Below are 21,362 nucleotides of genomic sequence, written 5' to 3' on the forward strand. Positions count from 1 at the left end.
CTCTCTCTCCTTCTCTCTCTCTCCTTCTCTCTCTCTCCTTCTCTCTCTCTCCTTCTCTCTCTCTCCTTCTCTCTCTCTCCTTCTCTCTCTCTCCTCTCTCTTTTTTTTCTTCTGTTAGGTGCCTTATATTTTCTCTTATTCTCTGCCATTATTGTTCCTATGTGTGCAACCAGCATTAGTAGCAGGTCAAGGCATGGGCTTGAACAAGAAACTGGGATGAAGTGATACCGCCCAGCAGTCAAGGCACCGCTGCAGACACACGTAAGACCGGAGCAGCCTCAGAGAGAAACACGGGGCAGGTGCAGAAGTCAGGACAAGCAGCAGTTCTGCTTGAGGGCTGAGTGCAGGGCTGAGCACTGAAGGCTGAGCCTGAGGTGAACTGCCCCAGTTTGTGTGTGACAGCGAGGCCCAGAGCTGCTCTGGGATTTGTGCTGTGCCTTTTCTCTCGAGTGCTTAAGCCTATCAAGCCTATACTGTGGTGTGTGCCAAGCTAACAAACAAAGGTATCTGAGGGATCTCTGTTTGGCCTGATAAGGGGTGAGATATAGGTAGCTCACTTGCCCCTTCCTTCTTGTTGATTTTGGAAAGACAATATTTAAAAGAAATAGCATGGATGAGATTTTCTCATAGTAGTGTATGGTTAGGCCTGCTGGCCTGTAGGCAGCACAGTCTGATGAACTCACCTGGTGGCATTCACATTTATACATGATTATGTTCGCGTTTAGACCTATATGATACACAGGCACTTTAAAAACATTGTTTGTATAACATACAGAAACTGCCACCGCAGGGGAAGGTAAGCAGGCCTGGCTGTTGAATAATATAAATGAGCTGCCCAAGCCCTAGAAGTCTTTCATAAAGGTCATTAACTAAAAGTCTTTTAAATTTATGTTAAAAATAGTATTTCATGACTCAGCCCTACAGCAATATTCAGATTTTGTCCCTCAACCTGACAATTGGTTGATTTTTTAAAATTATTTTTTAAGCAGTGAACGTCATTCTGGAGCCCTTTCAGTAGCCCTTTTTCTGCAAATTCATATTTTGTGTGGTGTAGCTGTCAGATCGCATTAGCATTTCCTGCAGAAAAATAAATGCCATTTTCAATTTGTGGAAATGCTTTATATGAAAGGAGCAACACAGGATGTGTGGCATTTGTGCGCATTGGACTCCCATTTTATACCTGTAACGGGAGTGCAACTGGGATTTTATGGGTATGAATACATACATTGAATACATGAGTGCCTGTTGTCACAAGCTTGATTTGGTGTCAGAGAATCATAGAATGCTTAAGGTTGGAAGGGGCCTCAGAGGTCATCTAATCCAACCTTCCTGCACACGCAGGGTCACCTAGAGCACGTGGCACAGGGCTGCGTCCAAGCGGGTTTGGAAGATCTCCAGAGAAGGAGACTCCACAACCTCCCTGGGCAGCCTGTGCCAGGGCTCTGGCACCCTCACTGTCAAGAAGTGTTTCCTTAAGTTCCTGTGGAACTTTTGTGTGCCCCTGTGTTCCTGTGTCTCTGTAGGCAGTACCTTCATAGAAATCACAGGTAGATATTCCAATTTCATTATCCTTCCAAAGCAAATTATGCTGTGAAATCTTTATTATTTCCTATGTAGCAGGAGGCAGGGACATCTCAGTGGAACGCACTCTTTACCACCACAGCTGTGCGACTCTGGCTTATTTCCTTCTTGAGGTTCTCCTCCCCCATGAATAGCCAAGAACTGCCAATAAAACACTGCAAATCTGGCCTTCCTAGGCAGCAGCAGCACAAAACTGTTTTGCTGGTGCTCCCTGTCACTGGCAGTGCTCTAAAGAGGGTGTGGGTGGTGTTGAAATTCTGAGTCACGGTGGTGTCGAAATTCTGAGACATCAGAGATGTCTTTGGACTGACTAGTTAAGGACACACTGGGTCATTTCATTCATATTTAGGTCATTAAATTCATATGTACACAGAATTTTGATTAGGTGTTCATAGTCTTATTGTCCAGAAATCTGCACTGGGGTCTGAATACCTTAATGAAAGGCACAGATCATGTGAAGTTTGAGGTGGGGTGGCAGCCCTGAGGACACTGCTAGAGATGGGCACGGGCGTTCACAAAGGTCAGCTGCATCAGCTCAGTGGGGGTGAGAAACCAAAAAGATGACTAAAGAGTTTGTGAAACTGCAGATCTTGAGTTGATTTTAAAAACAGTAAATATAATTTCCTACCTGATAGTGTAGTGACTCTGCAGACATTACTTGAAATATAATGATAAGTAAATATAATTGTTACCAGGTCTTTATTTTGATAATGTTCTGCAGTAATATAAAGACTTTTAAATCTCATTTTTAAGGTAACTAATTCACTCTAAGATATATGCTTTACACTTTTTGCTCATATAAGCTTTATATTTACTAACATCAGTGTGCAAATTCAAAGTTACTCTTTTTTTTTTTTTTTTTTCTGAGGAAAAATGGTGAAATACTGCGATATATCAAGTTTAGAAAGAGCAGGTCCGTAGACCATAAAAGAATGGCTTTTGCCTCTCCACTCCAGCCTAGAAATTACTGTCATGCCAAAATAGTTGCACCATGTCTTAATGTTTTGGTCTAGAACTGATTCTGCAACCTTGAGTGGCTTTTAAGGAGGCTCTGACACTGTATCTGAAATGTATCTTCAGGATAATGTCAGTATGGTAATAGGTGCAGTTTTCAATCTACCATGCCATTAAATAAAAAGGACAAGTCTAGCCTTGGCATGCCTCCCTTGGCAATGTGGGTGCTAAACCGGGGAGTAATTACTCTTATTGTATTTAACAGCATGTCTCAGATTTATAAGCCATTAAAATATGACTCTGCCAATTAAAAGGTAATTGTGATATGTCTTCCTACTGCTGAGGGATTAACTCAGTCTGATCTCGGGGTGGTTGACAAAGGCAGTTAGCTTCTGGTTTATATGTGAGTTAAACCTATAAGACATAATGATTTCATTTAGAACAGGCCTGGCCTAGTGGCGTACGCTCCAAAATGGACTGTTGGCTTCATTGGAAGCAGTGGGAACCCTGGATTGAATGAAAACATGATGAGCCCCTGAGGGTTCTTCCTGTAAGTGGTTCACACTTCAAATTCACTTGCAGATTGTGTATCAGTTTAAAGAACATGAGTGAGAAGATGAAACGACATCCAAATTTTCTCCTTTCTGTGTGATACCAACAGCCGCCGTTAGAGTAACTGCACAAAGCCGAGGAGGGAAGAGATTGAGGAATAACGACCAAGCACTTGTCAGCATTTGCTCTTGCCAGTAACTGCCGTTAGAAAATCCAGTTGCACATATTAGGTATTAGACAAAAGAGAGCAGTGGAGCTGGAGCAGCTTGGGAGACTGTTGCTTTCCCAGCGGGCAGTTCCCATCCGCTCAGCTGGGAATGTCCTGCACCCCGATTCACTGCCGTGCCAAGGAGCAGCAGTTGGTTTAATTCACGGGCAGCGTGTTTGGCTGATAAAAGCTGATGGTGTCGTGAAAGTCTCTCCTGTGGCTTTACCACTGAATTTGAGAATATTTGCAGAATTACAGGGAAAGCAAGGATGTGTCATACTGTGCTTAGGTTTAGGGAACACTCAGGTCCTGCTTGATCTCGGGCGCTCAATTCTGTTCAACAGACTCTAGCAAAAGGACTTGTCTTCCTGGGGAAGTAGTGATAATAGCTAAGCTCTAAGGTAAATGAAACCTTTGTGGTTTTAAGGTAAAGGAAAAGCTTTTTTAAAAGCTTTCAAGATAATGTGTGTTGGTAAGTTGAGAAGGGCTTTGTGACCTCTCTCCTTTCACTGGTGGTGCGGAGCATGTAGCCAGAACAGCGTGTTGCACTGCAGAGAGTAGGACAAAGAGGAAGAGCGGGGCGAAAGCTGCTGCTGGAGAGGGAAGGCAGGGGCGGAGGATGTGCCCCGCGCGCGCCGGGGCCCTGCCGGGAGCGGCAGGGGAAGCGGGATGCTCCCTGGCTGCTCCGTGCGTGCAGCGCGCTCTCCCTGGGGAGGGAGAGCTCCGTGAAGGAACCGGCCTGGCTGCCGCCTCTCCGAGACCGGCCCGGGGGAAGATGCTTGGGCTGCACAGGACCCCGGAGGCCTTTCCCGTCAGCCGGGGAGCCCTGTCCTTCCTTGGCCAGTGGAGCTGCTTGCCCTTGCGCACCCATCGCTCGCCGTCTCCCAACCGGCACCCATTGCCCGCACCCATCTCTCTCCCAACCAGCCCCGCAGCCGTCCCTGCCGCTCCTGCTCCCGCTCCTGGGCCTGCTTGGCCCTGCTTGGCCCTTGCAGGCCTCTCTGCAGGAGGCTGCCCTGGAGGCTGCTGCGAGCCCTGCCGCCCGAGGGGTCTCGCCCACGCAGGAGGGTCCGCAGAGAGGCTCTGCCTCGCTGCAGGCCTGAGGCCTCGGGTTCACGGCGATGCCCTGCACCCGCCTGCCGCATCTCACTGCCGCTGAAGGGGAGGGAATCCAGAGCTGCCGCTCCCTCTCCCCCAGCCCTTCCCTTAGTCCCGTGATAGTAGCAGAAACCCTCAGACTGACCCAGCAAGTAAATCAAAACCTGCTGCTTATATGTTTATGTAGGCGAGTGCTCTGTGTCAGGGCTTTCGTGTGATCATTGGATCATTTGATGTGCTTGGAGGAAAGGATTCTTGCCCTCTCTTCTGGTCTCTTTCATTAGACTGCTTTGAGAAAAGGCCAAAATAAGCAAATCTACTGGGGTAGATGCTTTTAGTAGAGAATCCGTGATCTGATGGAATTGTATAAAAACTCAATATATTTCATTTTAAATTAAAGACTTGGGAATGCTGTCCGTGAATTACTGTGAAGCGTATAAGGCTAATGTGAGATGTTATCCCTCCTACTAAAGTACCAACATTCAGTTGCACAAAATAATTCAAGTAAAGTAAAACATTCTAAAGGTTTAAAATTATACTGAGTAAATACAAAAAAAAATCTCGCTAATGTTCTTGTTGACAATGAGTCTGAACAATTGTTAAATATAATCTGTCCCTAAAAAAAAAAAAAGAGCAATTTTTCTACAACATGAACTGAATCTGATTTTCTCTATTTTTATTCCATGTAGGGCTGTGAGAATGAGTGTGTGGCTGGAGGACATGCAGGGGATGCTACAAAGCATGTGACTGAATCTTTCAAGGTAAGTTGTTTGCTAAAATGTGAGTGTTTGGAGCATTTCACTGGACAGTGCCAGGCATCATCTGCAATGTGGTGAGGATTCTGGTGCAAGAGTTTGTAACTGCTGACACGCTGAAACAAAATTTTGTAAGCAGGACTTGCATTTTCTGAAATTATTTTCAGTATTTATTAACCCTTTAAGAAATTAAAAATGTTTCAAGAATAATTCTTGTTGCAGATGCCAACTAAAAGCTTAGTAGACATTAAGCAAAAATTAACATGGTATTCCTGAATGTTTCTTGTCTCTTACCTACTTAAAAACAATGTAGCTCTAGATTGATTACCCCCATAAGTTATACAGACAAAGGCTATGCAACACTCTGTATTTATGCTCTATTATTGGTCTAATTTTGGCATGGTGTTCAAAACTAGTTTTTTTTTTTGTGTCTGGTTTCAAAATTGCAGAGTTAAGCGTCTCAGAAGGGCTTCATGCTGCAGCTCTGGCACATTCTCAGCACTCAGCAACTCAACTAGTAACCAGGAGATTTTTTTAACAATGTGTGGACACAGTTGTTAATTAATTTTCTTTTGGGAATTTGAGCCCATAAACATGGGCAGCTTTTGACTCCTGCCTTCTGACTTCTTCTCGTTCTCCGCCACTCTTTTTTTTCTATTTCTCTGGCCTTTGATATGCATTTGTAATTCTCTTCCCCCTGCCTTTCCCTGCTTTACATATAACCTTTAAAAGCCTCATTTATCTTTTGCACATGTTTAAAAATATTACCCCCCAAATTGCTGACCTCACTTGTGCTTTTTCAGCAGTTCCTTTCCTGTTATTGCTGACTGCTGTCAGCAGCACATGAGGTGAAATTTTAGTGATATGCTTTGTAACCATCACGTTCTTCCTGACTCTTTGGGCAGTGTCCAGTCTAGTGCAATCTTCTGAATTATGCTTAAGTAACTGTTTCCCTTTTAGCTTCTCAGGCTTTATCAGATACAGACAATAAATGCTGCAGAAAATGTGTTGGTCTCCTTGGTAAGATTTATTCTAATAAAAGCCTTGCCAAGGACAGCAAACAGAAAGAGATCTCAAGACTGCAGGATTTGGTCTTGTAGCAACATGCCCCTTGATTTCATTTTCACCTTTCTCAGCCCTTCTGAGTCCTTCTTTGTTCCTTTGCACTGAACATCCCTGGCAGTTCTCTTGGAGAAGGCTGATGTAGGATGACTTTTCAGCCCGAAGGTCTGTTTTGTGAGATGTTGACGTAAGTGTGTAGCCAGTTATGAAACTCCAGCATCTGACATATATGGAGTGCAGAATCATTTTGTAAATCTACTTTTAATAAGTAGGCAAGATAGATCCCAGTATATATATATATTCTTGGTGTAAATTTCTGGAGTAAGTATTTGAAAGCAAAAACAATTTCTTTAGAAACAGGAGCTGTTCTCACTTATGTAACTGCCTGTACTGTTTCCTCCTGCGCGGTCCACGTGAAGGACGGACAGGCAGAGTGACAAGTGCTCTGGTAGTGTTGGGTCCATAGGTGAACAGGCCATACAGTAGAGGAGCCCTGAGGCAGCTCTAATTTACACTGGCTGTCAAGCAGCTCCCTTACCACAGCTCCAAAGATTGGGTGACTTTGAGCCAGTTCCCTTTTATTCTTGTGTGTCAGTCAGGATGGCAAATCACAAGTGGAAATTGTGTGTGCGTGAGGGGAAAATATGTTATGTTAGCAGGTAGGACAGATGCTAAGGTCATAAAGGGGATAATGTTTTAAAAAAACAGCTGGCTCAGAGTGAAGTCTGATCTCTAGGTCCTTTCCTGCAGTATGGATGTGTTTCTGGAGATTAACTGCAGTCACTAGAAAATAGTGTACTGTGGTATATGTGTGTGAAAGTTTTGGTTGGGAGATATGAGGAATTCTTTGTCATGCAATATAATAACAATTTGCAGTTTCTGTTGCTTCATTCTCTCAAAAAATATATATATATAAATGAAGGAAAAATGACATGAGGCAATGGCAAATAAAATAAAGCTGGATTCATTTGAGGGCTTCACAGTTGCTTCTATGAAAAGAAAATATGGCTACAACTTCAGAAACTATTAGTAATGATATTTCAAAGAAAGCTGCTATTTATGTGCAAGTAACCTAAGTAATCCAGGATTGTGGGAATGTACATAGAGAAAATGGGGAATGATTTATTTTTATGGTTGCATAAAAGATTATTTAAAGTGGATGTTGCCAATATTTGAATAGCAGATTCCCTCTCTGGAAACATTTCTTTTTAGAATGCAATGTTGTGCTTTTTAAGTAGATTATATGAATTTCACTGCAATTTCTGTTTAACGGGGGGCTTGAAGAGCTTTTCCCCCTATTCTGGGAAGGAAGGACTGTTACATATAGATATGAGGGCACAGTGAGCTCCTTGGCTAGCTGTTCACCCTTCTTAATTCTCACAAACTTCTCTCAAGTTAGAATCAGAACTTGGTTGATACCAGTTGCTACTGAATTACTTTTAAGTTTGATTCGCTTCTGTGGTTAAAAAGCTAACCCTGACTGCTCTGTGATTTACAAGATATCTAATGTGGTGCCCTTAGACATCACAAGTAATCTTGGAGAGGCTGAGGAACATTGAAGGAGCAATGTTTATGCTTAGATTTCCTGTATTGTAGGAAATGTCCAGTCTCCAGGATATACCTACCCAGCTCCTTCTACCAGAGCAAATTTTTCTTTAATCCCTAACTAGTACTTATGTATGTGTATTTTTAAAGAACTGGCTGTGGCTTGTGACCATTACCTAAGAAATTGTAATTTTGGTGTATAGCACGTCTCAGATGTTTCACCAAAGGTGGAAACCGCAGCCGTCCTCAGTGTGATTGAATATTGAGTTAGAAAAGGCACATACCCGGTTTTGCCCCTGGATGTGCCTTTTCCCTGTAACAGTATCATCAAATAACCTACAACTAAGGCACTTAATCTGTGTGATTTGATAAATTTGAAAAACTCTGTTTTTTGTCTCTGTGTAACTTTTTGCCATGGAATGCTTTTTTTTTTTTTTTTCTTCAATGAGAACTAATACATGAGATTCTTAAAAGAACACTTAAAGAAGGTATTTTCTATCTCTGTTGTTTCTCTATATTTTGATATTTCAAAACTATATAGATTAGTTATTTAATAGCTATAGTCTACAATTTAATTGGTGCTGATTTGCTACTGTGAGGAGCGGTGATAGTGGAATGGGTAACACCTAAGCGGAGGCCCTACAGCTGAAGGGCTCCTAAGGCCCGGTCTCCTGCAGACAGACTCAGCATTCCCGAGCCCCAGGCCAGCGGGATGGGAGCCCAGGAAGCCAGGAGCTCTGCAGGGAGTTAGTGCAGTGCTGAGGTGCCCGCTGAGCTCCTGGGCTTGCTGGAGCTATAGAGCAAAGGCAGGATGGGCCAACGCGTTCGCACAGCGCCCGGTCCGAAACGGGCTCCTGGGGAGCTGTGTGAGGCGCTGGGTGCGGGAGGTTTCTGTCACCTCTCTGCCCCAGGGCCTGTTTGCAGAGCCCTGGTGTCTCAGAGCAGAAAGGGAACTGTGCTCTGAACTGCTAGGAGCTGTGCAAACTAGAAAAAAAAGGGTTATTTCCGCGCCATGGCTGCAACCTACAGCTAAGCAGCCAACATCTCTTCACGGTGATCGATAGCTCTAGTATTTTTCTGCTTTGGGTGAGGCAAGCAGAAACTTAAAATGTATTTCCAAGGCAGGTGGTTGTGCTTCAAATTGAGACGTTGCTGATAAAAAGTATTAGGGATGTTGATTTTGTTCTCACAAGTCCTGTCACACAGATGTTGCTCTTCCCAGGAATAGGGCTTTTAGCTGCATATTTTAGAACCTGCAGCCTTGGCGTCAGATTACCGTGAACTTTGTGCGAAACACAGAGTGCTGATACTGTTTCACTGCCTTATTTCATTTTCCTGGCAAATGTGCATCCACACAGGCTTTGCACACAGCCGTTGGAGTGTTTCGAATAATGGCAAGAATTCATCCTGTGGATACAGCTCTTATTAATGGCACTCTCTTTGTTTCTAGCATATTACGAAAATGCTGGGTTACAAAGGTATAAACCCAGGAGTTTATTAAAGAAGGCTAATATGGGCTGGGCATGATTGACTCGGTCATCTGCTGCTTTCTCACGAGCTCTCAGCAAAGCGAGGCTGAAGATCAGCGCCCGCTGCCTGCACGGCTAGAGCAGCTGCACAGCTCCGCACTGCCGGGTACGGCCCCCTGTGGAGGTCGTGCTTCCCACTCCAGGCTGGGAGCACGGGATACATGGAAATGGAGAAGCATCACTGATCCTTCCTTCGGGACTGTGGTAGGCCAGAAATGCTGCTAAGCAAGAACATGTTCTTGCAGCTGTGGGAATGATTCTCCATGATTCTGCTGTGCTAGGCTAAGGGAGGGTTTCCCAACAGTCTGCAAGTGCCTTTTTAATGTCCTTGGGAACCTGCCTATCCGGTGGCATTTGAGATCCAGGGTCACCCTGTTCAGTGTAAAGCCCATGGCAGGAAGTAGTTGTAGCTGTTTCCTTTGAGAGATATAATGTCCCTCAAATAGTTACAGGGTTTTAGTTATAGCAGAGAAAGTGACTGTCTTGTTATCTGAAGTTCTTGGATTTGTAAATAAAACTAATTGTCTTCAACAAACAACAGGAGCTTTTAGCCAAGATGAAAGGGAGATGCTTGGAGAACTGCCAGGGAGCAGTTCTGTGGACTTAACTTGCAGCCCAAGGAAAGTGATGCTTTATATCTTCTTTGTTAACTAGGAGCTAAGATAAGGTTTCTGTAAAAGCACAGAGGTTGTACTAGAATTTTGGAAATTATATTTGCATCATATCTTTTTAAAATTTTTTTTTTTCCAAAAGTGAAGGATTGCTTTTAAAATGAAAGTCTTTATCACCAGCCAGAGATTCACAAGGGAAACTATCTGACCCTCCCTAAGAGGGAGAATTTTTAATTTTTCCTAAATGGCACTGTGGTATTGAGTCCTCAGAATTGATACTACATGGATTCTTTGCTCAATATATAGGAATGAGAACTATAATTAAGAAAGATAATTTAGTATTTTTCACATAATTATGTTGTACTTTCTGCTTGTTCCTAAGATAACTCATATATCCATATGAAGTAATAGCCTAGAGAGCTCAAAAAGTTTTATCTTAATCCACACTTCTTACCTCTTCACAAGAAAGTAGAGTATGCTCGGTCAACAAAACATGACAATTTCTGTGGCAGATTAAGCAGTAAAATTCACGGCAATTTGCAAAGCTTAACTTGTGTCTACGAGCGTGAGAGAGAGGGGTGGATAAAGCAAAAGGGCAGGTGTGGTTACCTGGATGTTTGAAATTATTATTACTTAAATATAATGTGTGTAGGAGACTGTACCATGAAAGCTTTTTGCATTTTATGTTCCTAAAAGACCTTTTTGAAAATCCACTGGAAATGATACATTTGGGGGACCATCATTCCATAAATGCCCCTCCCAGCCGGTCTGCAAGCTTATTAAAACCAGGTTAAGGAGATTTAACTGGGACTGCACAGGACTCAGACAGTTGGGATTATGACTCTATTCCTGGCTATTCCACAGAAGGTGTTTGTTACTGGACAGGCTACTTAGGCCAAAGATTACTTACTTGTTTGCTGAAAATCTAGGTTTTCAGTTCATTTCTTCCATCAATATAGCGATTCTTATTAAGAGTGTAGTTGTGACTATCTCATTTTTGTGTTTCAGTTTCTTTGTGCCAAGTAGAAATGATAGTTTGCAAAGCCCCGAGGCAGTAGTGTCTAAAGTCTTTGCATAGCATTTTTTAAGTTTTGTATTTATAAAGCGTTATTGGAAGATCTAACTAAAACACTGTGACTCTGTTTAAAAAAAGAAAAGCGATATCAGTGAAATGTCAAGGATCTTTCTATTTTAGTCCCGTGTCGCAGGCCAGTGTGCGCCCGCAGCCTGTGTTAGACTCAAACCCTCTTCTTGGCAAACTCTGCTTCAAAACGGCCCGTTGTGTTTGTGCTGCAGCGGTTGTGGGGCGAAGAACAGCGCGGCCTCACAATCGGTGTCACCTCTTTTGAGAAGCAGCAGCAGACATTAATAATGAATAATGTGAGCAGTGTAATTAGCTAATGTGTCCCGTTAGCAAAGAGGAGCCACCGTCTTGTATTTATGGAAATGTTTGGACACGAGTCTGTGAGAAGGTTTGCTGTACGAGGCCGTTAAACCATTGTGGGTTGCGGTGTCTCTTAATCCTTCTGTGTGGAATTGCTTCTTTCTAATCCATGGGAATTCCGTTCCCTCATCTTCCTCAACTCAAAAAAGAAAAAATCCTTTGAAATTTTTATCAGTGGAGAAAGAGAATAATGATAAAGAGACAAACCAAAGGGGTTAGTTCATTTAGGTCTCCTGCAGCAGTAAAGGTGGACGAGGCTGTAAAGATTCTGGGATTTTACCTCCTTTATAATCCCAGAATCTCCTCAAAGGTGGAAGCAGGGGTCTCTACTGTCTTATGTGAGGATCTTAAGTGAGTAAGAATCAGCGTGGGTTGGTGCAGGGCGTCATTTGAATTCATGCAGAACTTGTAAAGTTCTGTTAGAGTCATTGCAATCAATGACATTATACGTTATCCATACGCGTTAGCATTTTGTAAGGTGATACCAGTTTATTTGATGCTTATTCTATGGACAGGCCAGCCTGCAGCTTTCCCATATCCTGTTTTTTCCTTCTGGTGCTTTTGGACATCCTCGGATAGTGTTTTGAGCTGGGCTGCTGCTGTAGATGCCCCGTTCAGCCCCAAAGGACAGAAATGCACAGCACTTCCAAACGCTTTTCTGCGCCCTTGCTGGGTATCGGGTTCACTGCCCTGCCTGCCTCTCCAAAGCAAACATTACCTGGTCAGAGCGGAGCATCCATCAAGCCACGGGAAAGGGTTAAGAAGCCGGAGGAAATCATAGAATGACAGAATCATTATGGCTGGAAAAGACTTTCACGATCATCGAGCCCAACCGTAAGCCCCTCAACATGGTATCTGCTAAACCACATCCCTAAGTGCCTCATCCACATGTTCCCTGAGCACTGCCAGGGACGGTGGCTCCACCACTTCCATGGGCAGCCTGTTCCAAGGCCTCCCCACTCTTGCCGTGTAGAAATTCTTCCTAAAATCCAACCTGGATGTCCGCTGTCGCAACTTGAGGCCGTTTCCTCTTGTCCTGTTGGTAGTTATTTTGGAGAAGAGATCGACCTAATGCTGTTCCCTGCTCCTTCTCTTCCCGTTACCTCCTGGGGTGGAGAGGAGGGCGGTGGTAGAGACTATTCTTTGATTTGACAAATATTTTCTTACTGTGCGTGCTGTCTGTTACGAATCACGTAGGTAAATGCGCTGCAGAGGACGGGCTAGACAAAGCCCTGCGGGGCCCGTCTGCCCTCGCGTCGGGACTGAATCTCGGCTGATCGAGGGCCCCTGTCACCTCCCTGCCGTCGGGACCCCCGTGCAGGCCACCGGGAGCCCTTGCCAGGCACCGCTCCGAACGCCCGGGCCCACGTGTGTTAGCGGAGCAGCTCCCGGGAAGCGGCACGCTGAGAAACCGCCGGCTGTTCTCCCGTGGGCAGCAGGAGCCGCTTGGTTACATTTTGCCTCTCCATTTTTACAGTAGGAAGATTAGAATTTTCTTCCTGCTCAAATCTTATTATATCCTGGCATACTTTCCATTCTCAAGCCTCAGGCCATGTTGTGAATTTAAAATAGTAATGACTATAAAGGGGTTATAGGCTAGCTGAATTTAACATTATTTTTTCTCCTTACAAGAATTTGTTGTAGCACCTCTTACAAACTCGTTTTGAACAGATACAATCCTTATAAAAATCTTACTGTTTTATTATTTCTGCTGTAGACATTCTTATTATTGTCAACAGAGCCATTTTAGGCTTAGTCTTATAGGGAAAGTGACGACCTCTTGCAGTCTGTGCTAACGAAAAGAAGACGGGAAGAGATAGAGGAGCCCGGAGGACTCGTGTGCCCCCAGTCACAGGCAGGACACAGCTCTCCTCGCTCGAGCACGTCACGCAGCCGGCGTGTCAACTAGTGATTAGATAGAGCTGAGAGGCCAGCGAGCAACACAACGAAAATAAACCCTGTCAGAAAAGGCAGGATTTGGTTGCGTCCAGGGGAGCAATATTCAATGTTTCTGTTTCTAAGGTGGGATTTACGAATAGGCAGAGCAGGCAACCGCTTAGGGGAGGGAAGGCCCAGCAGGAGCCTGGCAATCGCTGGGGCTGAGCGTGACGCCCCACAGCAGCCTGCGGAAAGCAGGGGCTCCTGGTGGAGGCTCCTGCAGGAGGAGGCCCCTGCAGGAGGAGGCCGCACGTCCCTGTGGGCTCCTCACATTTGCTCCTCTGCAGGAGCGATTACAGGCAGCAAATGGGGGCCTGAGCTCTCCTCCCATGTGGCCACGTGTGATGGATGCCCTTCCCAGCCAGCTGGGAGCACTGCTCAGGGCAGCAGGGAAAGAGGGGTGATCCTTGCTGCCTGCAAGGGGCTGGCAAGGGAAGGGGCTGCTGAGGCTGCAGGAGGAAGGTGCTGTTTTGCTCATCGCTCCTGCTGCACTGCTGCCCACAAAGTGGGAGCTGCAAGGCCCCATAAACCCGTGCAAGAGATTTCTGCTTGCAAAGGTGAGTTAGCAAGCCTTGCTCTCCCACCGAGTCCCACACTACTACACTTGCATTGCTGCAGAAATCCCACTTTGCTCTTCACAAGCACATGGGCAAAGCCCTTTTTTGCTTTGTCCACACTTCTCTGCCTGTTATTGCATCAGGAGATGCTGATCTTTCTTAGGATACATTTAAAAACTCAGCATAAGTAATAAAAAAGGAATAATTGCAGTTGGCTGCTTCGTGATCTTGAATGAATCACCTAGGCCAGAAGTCAGGGAGCTTAAGTATTTCATCATGGTAGATCACAGATAGTCTCATTTGCTTTATGCTAATGTTTTGAGGGTCCCTGCTGAAACTTGTTGTTATGGTTGTGCAATTTGTAAGCTGTTGTACAGCCGAGACTGCCAGCTCTGTGGTGTCTGTGGTAGAAGTGCTTGGCCCAGTGCAGGGTTCAGGGAAGTCGGGCTGTGTCAGATCGTTTGCACTTGTTACAGCTACTCAATCTACACTTACTCATTGGGGAAATAACCTGGTAGAGAAATAACGTAGCAGGCAAGGGTCAGCTGGGAAGGCATGGGCAAAATGTGAGAGAAAGAGCAGGATGAGATGCACATTCCCCATTTACACTCACCCTCAACAGCTTTCTGGGGTAAACATCAGATGAGTAGCAGGAGGGCAGCAATAAGGGCAGCAGCTCCGGGCTGAGGCCACTGCCAGCTCCAGATCTGCTGAGGGATTTTGCAAGGGGAAGGGAGGCTCAGCACTAAAGCAGCATCCTGGCCCGAGGCACCAAAATGTCTTGATGCAGCTTTGGCTAGACATGATGCAAGGTCTGTTTTGATCAAGGGATCAATCTGCAAGATCTGTTTTGATCAAGGGATGAATTGTAGTTTCCACAAGTCGCAGTGTCCCCTCGGTGCTCGGCAGCAGTGAGTCTTCAATCTGGAAGAGGTGGTGCTGCAACCAGCAGGCTCCTTGCAGATAAGGGGCTATTGGAAAGCGTGTGGGGTTGAGATATTAGCTCCTTGCAGGTGTAGTGTTATAAAATGCCCTGACAATTTCTGATACCTGTCTCTTTGGCAGGACAATCTGTTCCTTCCCCTTTGTTGCAGGGCTTCCCAGGGTTGGGACTTGGGCACGTACATTGGGATGTGCGGTACTGCTGCAGAATGGGAAAGTTTGCCAGACTGGGGATAAGTCTTTGCTGTTTCGGGCAACATGGGCCAAGACACTGCATCTGGTTATTGCTTAGGCTGTGTGCCATGCGTGTTTCTTTCTTCACCTCCCTTTTTGGCCTTCTTTTCCCAGTTCCGCTTCCAGTTTAACGGCTTCATTAGGCAGCAGTGGCAGGGAGTGCTGGAGAGCATGTGTAAACACAGCAGGCCACGCTCACGGAGAATTGCCCTTTGCACCGTCCGCGTGAGCAGCGGGGCTAATGCTAATCCCTAATGCATCCTTAATGCTGCTTCCAGGGTTGCAGCAATGTGGACAAGGCAGAGAACGAGATTGCCGCTTGTAAATGTCACGGGCGACAGCCTGGCATCGCCCTGGTGATTTCTCAGTGTGAGTGATGCTGCAGGAACAGGCGCTGATACGCAATCCGTGCTTCTGGTGTAGCCAGCGGGCCGCGCTCCGCGCTCCTCTTGCAGCTCCTGCTGCGGCTCCGCTCTCCCTCCCCGTGTTGCTCGAGGGGCACCAGGAGAATTCCCAGGCAGGTTAAGCCAAGGGCAGGGGAAGACAGTGGAGGACACGACTGTGCTGAGCCCTCCTTGCTCAGAGAGGCAGAAGAGGCTGAGGGTGCAGGTAGTATCTGGTGACCGTGTCGTGAGGAGGAGGATGCAAAGGATGGGTTTTCCAAGATCCCAGTATCTCCTGTCAAAAATATTGCCTGTACTGCAGCACTTGGTGGCGTTTTGCCTTGGAAGGCCCTTGTTGGGACTCTGAAAGATGCAGCAGATTGTGGGTGGTGTCAACTTGTTGCATATGCTGATTGGTCACGACAGGGAGAAAAACGGTAGGGTGAATAAAGAGAAAGATAGTCCAGAGAAAGAAAATATGCAACACTAATGGTCAAATAGAACATATTTTAAATGGAAGTTTAACAGGATTTTTCAGAATTACAGGAATCAGGAAAACTGCCTTCTTGCCTATTTAATGACTCCTTCTCTGTCCATGCAGTTAACCAGTATTTGAGGTTGCAGGGCACCCCTAGAGTTGGCTGAAGAAGGAGTTATGAGTCCGGTGTTGCAGCTGGCATTGGCAGGTCAAGTGTTTTCCCAATGCCTTGACCAGGAACCGTTCTGCTGAAGGAAGTGAGAAATGGCGGAGAGGCTCCGTGCTCGGAGCCGCAGCTCCAGGAAGCTCCATGCTCAGGAAGCACCGTTTCCTTTCAGGATGCCCCTCACAGACACCTCTTTCAGTCTCTGCCTCCAGCTGCCTCAGCCTGAACCCCAGTTCCCTAGTTCAAGGAAGCGGCCAACACGGGCAGGGATGAGCAGGTTGGTGGAGCCGGGCAGGGTGAGGTGCCCTATGGTATTTCACTTTATTGTAAAGATAATTCTCTTGATGAAAGTGCCCCAAGGTGATACAGCAGCTCCAGCTTCGAGGAGGGCTGATAATATCACTGGCAATAAGAATTCTGATTCAAACATCTGTGTCCTGAGGTAAAGCCACATGCAACCCTGCTGTGCATCCTTGCAAGGTGCCCTGGCCCCCTGCTCCCACCTGAGTGTTTTCCCACACCAAGCAGTAGAGTGGGGGTAATTGGGAGCACTGTGTCCTGGCTTTCATTTCGGTGCCTGCTCTTCTGTGTTCTGTTCTTTTTCAAAGTGCACGATAAAGGGCTGTCGGGTAAAACTCATTTTTATTTTCAGTCCATCATTAATAGCGCTTTTCCCACTGGAGCACTCATTGCCCACAGGATAAAGGGTGCTCTAAAGAGTTAAGAAGAGTAATTGTATTTTCATCGGCTTATGTATTAGCACAGGCGGGCTAATGCACCAGAGTATCTTGACAAGCCCTATAATTGGAGATTGTTTAAAACAAGCTTTCAGCTGTTCATGTGCTCCAGCTCTCAGTTAATTTCACATCTAAGCCATTAAGCAGAAAAAAAAAAGTAAAAAATAGAGCGCTGTTCATTAAAGACATCTTGAAAATCAGGTTGTTTACAGGGGTGGGGGGTGGTAAATTTTGAAAAGCTTGAGGTGAATGTTCTGCAAAATGTGCGCCGCGTGCGAAGAGTCCAAGTTGGTGACAGCTCTTGCAGAGCTGTCCTGCAAGGTTCCTTGCAGGACCCGGACCTCCCCCGCAGGAACAGGCAGCGCTTTCGGCTCCGGTTAGGAAAGAGGATGTGGCCCGGGATGGACCTTTCCTGCCTGCCCCTGCGCTTCTGTGCCGTGGCCCCACCTGTGAAAGCACAGGATACTTTTCTGCAGCCAGCTGGTTATGGCTTGCATGAGAAAGCCTTTGCAGGACACCGTTTGTCATGTAAGGGATGACTCTTTTACCATCCCTTGTCCTGTTGAGATCCTTCTAGGAAAATACAGATGAGAAGGAGCAAGGTAATGTGACCTAAGTAGTCTGCTGACCGCTTGTTCTGATCTCTCGCACTGGTTTTATGCATTAAGTGAAAATCAGTGTAACGTACCTACTTAGTTGTGAGGGGGGGAATTCATTCCTTATCCTGGCTGATGATCAATTTATATTGATCAATTTATGAGTTACAGCAATTGGAAGTTTATGGAATAGGTGTAAACATTTGCAGTAATCTAAATGTCCAAGAAATTCTCAACTGCTAACTTGCTGTTTTCTTGCCTTGTGCTTCTTCTCCCACTTAATATCATTTCAAAATATTCAAAATACTTGTGTAGGTGCATACAGAGAAACGCAATCACTTTGCCTGCTAATTAGACATGACTGATTTTAACCAGTCTGTCAGTAAGCATCCCAGCAGATAAAATACTGTATTTGTCTATGATCACTGGTGTAGAATCGTTATCAATTCAATGTGAATTAATTATATTTATACGCTTCATTTTTGGCTTTATGTTCCCTCAGGCTTCAGACTTGATTATCACTCCAGCTACGACTTTCAAGGAAAAACCAGACCCCACTGGTTTGGTGTTTGGAACTGTGTTCACTGATAATATGCTGACAATTGAATGGTCCCTGGCGTCAGGATGGGAGAAACCTTATATTAAGCCTCTTGAGAACCTTTCGTTGCATCCAGCCTCCTCCTCTCTACATTATGCTATAGAAGTGAGTACTTAAAGGACTTGGAAATTGTTTCTTTCATGTCATTAGCTCTTAAAAGTATAATGTATTATAGAAGGACTGATACTGCCTTAACTTTGTTAGGATTTAGCTACATTTTGCTAACTGATGTCATTCTAGAATGACTTCTTTTATGGTTATGCTTGTGTTGGTGTAATCAGAATCAGCTCTGTGGGTTCCAGCACACTTTGCTTTACAGCACGGTGAGGGAGAGCCCATCTTTTGTGGATTTAGAAGAACATTGTTGTTCACTGACAAAGGGATCTGTCCAGCTACTGTTAGGGATGTAACTTATTAAGTGCTGGATAGGACTGTGTGAGACTCCAAGGATAGTTTTAATTGGGGACTGAACATGCACTTTGTGGAATTTATTGTAATCTGTTTAAAGGTTTATAGCTTGGCTTGCAGAGCAGACTAGGCAGATGCTTGTTCGCACCTCCAAACAAGTCTGGAGAGCTCCGAAGGAGATAGGAGGCATTCCACACGGACAAGGGTACTAGAGCAGGGAGTATTCAGCACGGGACTTTGGGAAGCGGAGTGTGCAGTCGGAAACCAGCGTGGTTGCCCGTTTCCGTGCGTAGCTGCCAGCTCCCTGCCGCTGTCCGCTGTGTCCCCGAGCAGCCTGGGCACTGCGGGGAGGCCGCGCAGGCTCCTCCTCACGCTCGCTGCAGCTTGGGGTCCAGCGGAGCTGCTGGGGCTTCTTTTGTCATTTGTTTTTCTTTTCTTTATTACCGCTGCTGTCCCTGGGCTCCTGCCTGCACCGTTTTTGCTGTCACAGTTTTTCCCCCTCCCCGTCTCGTCACCTAAACTCCAAGGGACCTGTGTAAATGGCAACGGGCCCCTGCGGCTAAGGCTGCAGCTCTTGATCTGCCCAAGGAGCAAGAAACCACGCTGGAGTCCCCAACCTGTAGTGCACTCATAGTAGCATATTGCTTTAGTGCTCGGCCTCTGGCCCGCTCTGAGATCATTGCTAATATGAACATTCTCTTATTTTTTTTTCCATTTTTTTTTATTTATTTATTCTTTTACTCTTATTGCATCACGTTTCCTCTAGCCAAGAGGACAGACAGAGGAGAATCTGGTGCCAATGCTGTGGCTCAATGAATACACAGTGGGTATAAAAAAAAATGATGAATTTGGCATTCCCTCCCCTTTTTCCTTGCCCTTCATGATGCAGTGTGAGAGCTTGGATCTGCTGAACTCCAGATCCAGCTCCTGTGACGTATAAGTGTCAGATAATATTGTTTGCACACCACTGTAGCCTCCAACCATCAAGCAACCGCAACAGTTGCTGTTACTCAAGTTGAGCATTTCTGGAACACATCACTGTCTCCCTCTTGAAAGAGTGAAATGTTTACCGAGCTCTTGAACATTAAAAATACTTATTTTTGGAGAAAAAGAAATAATGGTTTGAGAAGGCTTTGTGTTTCAGTAATGATTTGATTCTTGCTTTTGTTGAACCATTGGTCAAATCTTAGTAGTAACATTCCTTCCTCTTCCCTCTCATTAACACTTCTGTAAATGTGTTGGGAGAAGGGGCGGGGGGACAACGTTTCTGAGAAGAACAAGTAGCTTTACAGAAATGCGATATTGCTCAGTAGCTGACCCAATAGAAATCATTTCAAAATAGCATTTGTATCATATGCTATGCCATCACTTATTAAAAATATTTTTTTTCTCATAGCTGCAATGTAGCTATCTTGGGAGCAGTTTTTCTTTCTTTTTAGTACTGTGCACAAAGCTTTTAATAAGGTTGGCATTATCATAGAAGTAAGAGCAATTTCAGGGCAAAAAGTTCTAAGTTTTAACTCTAGTTCTGCTGTGTAGCTGATATGTAGCTAAGGAAAATTGCCTAGATTCCTGCAACCCAGTTACAACTCAATTAAAATTTGTCATGTGGAAGGACCTAACTCTGTCATGGGCCTGTATGAAAGCTGTTTAAACTTTGCATTTCACTGTTCATTATGGGAAAATGTGGAATTTAATAATAATGAAATCTTTAGTATTTTATAAAATCATTTACCAACACTGGATTCCATTTCCTTAATCAAAAACTTACATATGTTGTTTTCCAGTCACACAGAATGTATTTACAGCTATTTTTTTTTAAACAAAAGAATTCTCAGGAGCCTGACAGAAGCAATGAAGCTAAATTTATGGAATTTATACGGAAATTTAATGTACAGTGAAACACATCTTAAAATTCTAAACTCTGTGCATAGCTATAAATAAAATTATTCAATTCTTAATCTAAGTAATATATGTATACAGTACATGTATGTTTATCTGTATCTGGAAATTATCCATCTATAACTGCAAATTACTGTGGGTATTTTGTGCGCGTATGCAGTTTTCCTGCAATTAGGAGACAGTAACGCACTCTGCGGGCAGGACGCTGGGGCAAGAGGATTTCTGGTAAAGTGCACCAGTCATCCAGGCCCTGCGGTTAGATCAGATAACTATGACCAACCTAGACTTCCTGTAAAGTCCAGATGAAACATTTTCCTGTGCTCTTTCTTTGCTGTAGGATGATGCACTAGTCTCGCGTCTTAACTAGACCCCCCAACCCCATCATAGGGACATATAGGAGAACAGACAATGAAGAATTTGCTTGCAACAGCCTCCTCTTAATACCTTATTCTATGCTTCCTACCAAAATGTGTCTTAGACCTTAAAATAATTGAGCCACTAGAGTAATCTTATATATTTAATTAAAATCCATAGGTCTTTTTTTAAAAGGGAGAATGCTGTTTCAGCTCAGCTTTTGGTAGCCATCAGGATATGAGGCAACAGTTAAGTCAAACACATGCTACAAATTTTAATTGTTGTAACCAAATTTTGAGGAAAAAAATGTTATCAGCAAGTCCCTTGAGAGAACAAGATGTATTTTTTAGTGTAGACAGGTCATCTTTATAATAAAAACATGCAAATACCACCTCACAGGAGTGTGCTGCAAGGACTGACTAGCTAACATGAATGTTTTGAGCACTGTTGGTGTTAGGAAAAAGCAGTAGGAAGGGAAGGTAGGAAAGTGAAGTTCCTTTATTTCCAAAGGGCATGTTGTACTTTTACACAGGTCCCCCATGGGATAACCTGCCTCAGTTACTGTTTGTTTTGCCTTTCTGCTCCCCTTCCCCTCGCCGTTCGGCCTGGCAGTTGTTTGAGGGCATGAAGGCCTACCGCGGCGTGGATGGCAAAATCCGCCTCTTCAGACCCAGCCTCAACATGGAGAGGATGGCGCGATCGGCCCGACGAGCGACGCTGCCGGTACGTG

At 44.9% G+C, this 21,362-nt stretch overlaps 1 protein-coding gene across 2 annotated transcripts in view; it reads left to right on the forward strand.

Annotated features, from left to right (window-relative positions):
* Positions 1–21,362, forward strand: part of BCAT1 (branched chain amino acid transaminase 1) — a 57,185-nt gene that overhangs the window by 15,516 nt on the left and 20,307 nt on the right. The window contains exons 3-6 of one of the 2 annotated variants that reach the window (XM_026035774.1): positions 5,083–5,154; positions 17,873–18,073; positions 19,143–19,199; positions 21,245–21,355. In XM_026035774.1, the coding sequence (XP_025891559.1) occupies positions 5,083–5,154; positions 17,873–18,073; positions 19,143–19,199; positions 21,245–21,355 (441 nt within the window). The remainder of the gene's footprint in view (positions 1–5,082; positions 5,155–17,872; positions 18,074–19,142; positions 19,200–21,244; positions 21,356–21,362) is intronic. The other variant, XM_026035775.1, reaches the window with a different exon arrangement.

Source organism: Nothoprocta perdicaria, unplaced genomic scaffold (genome assembly GCF_003342845.1).
Source record: "Nothoprocta perdicaria isolate Ctin4 unplaced genomic scaffold, notPer1 scaffold_167, whole genome shotgun sequence".
Classification (NCBI taxonomy): domain Eukaryota; kingdom Metazoa; phylum Chordata; class Aves; order Tinamiformes; family Tinamidae; genus Nothoprocta; species Nothoprocta perdicaria.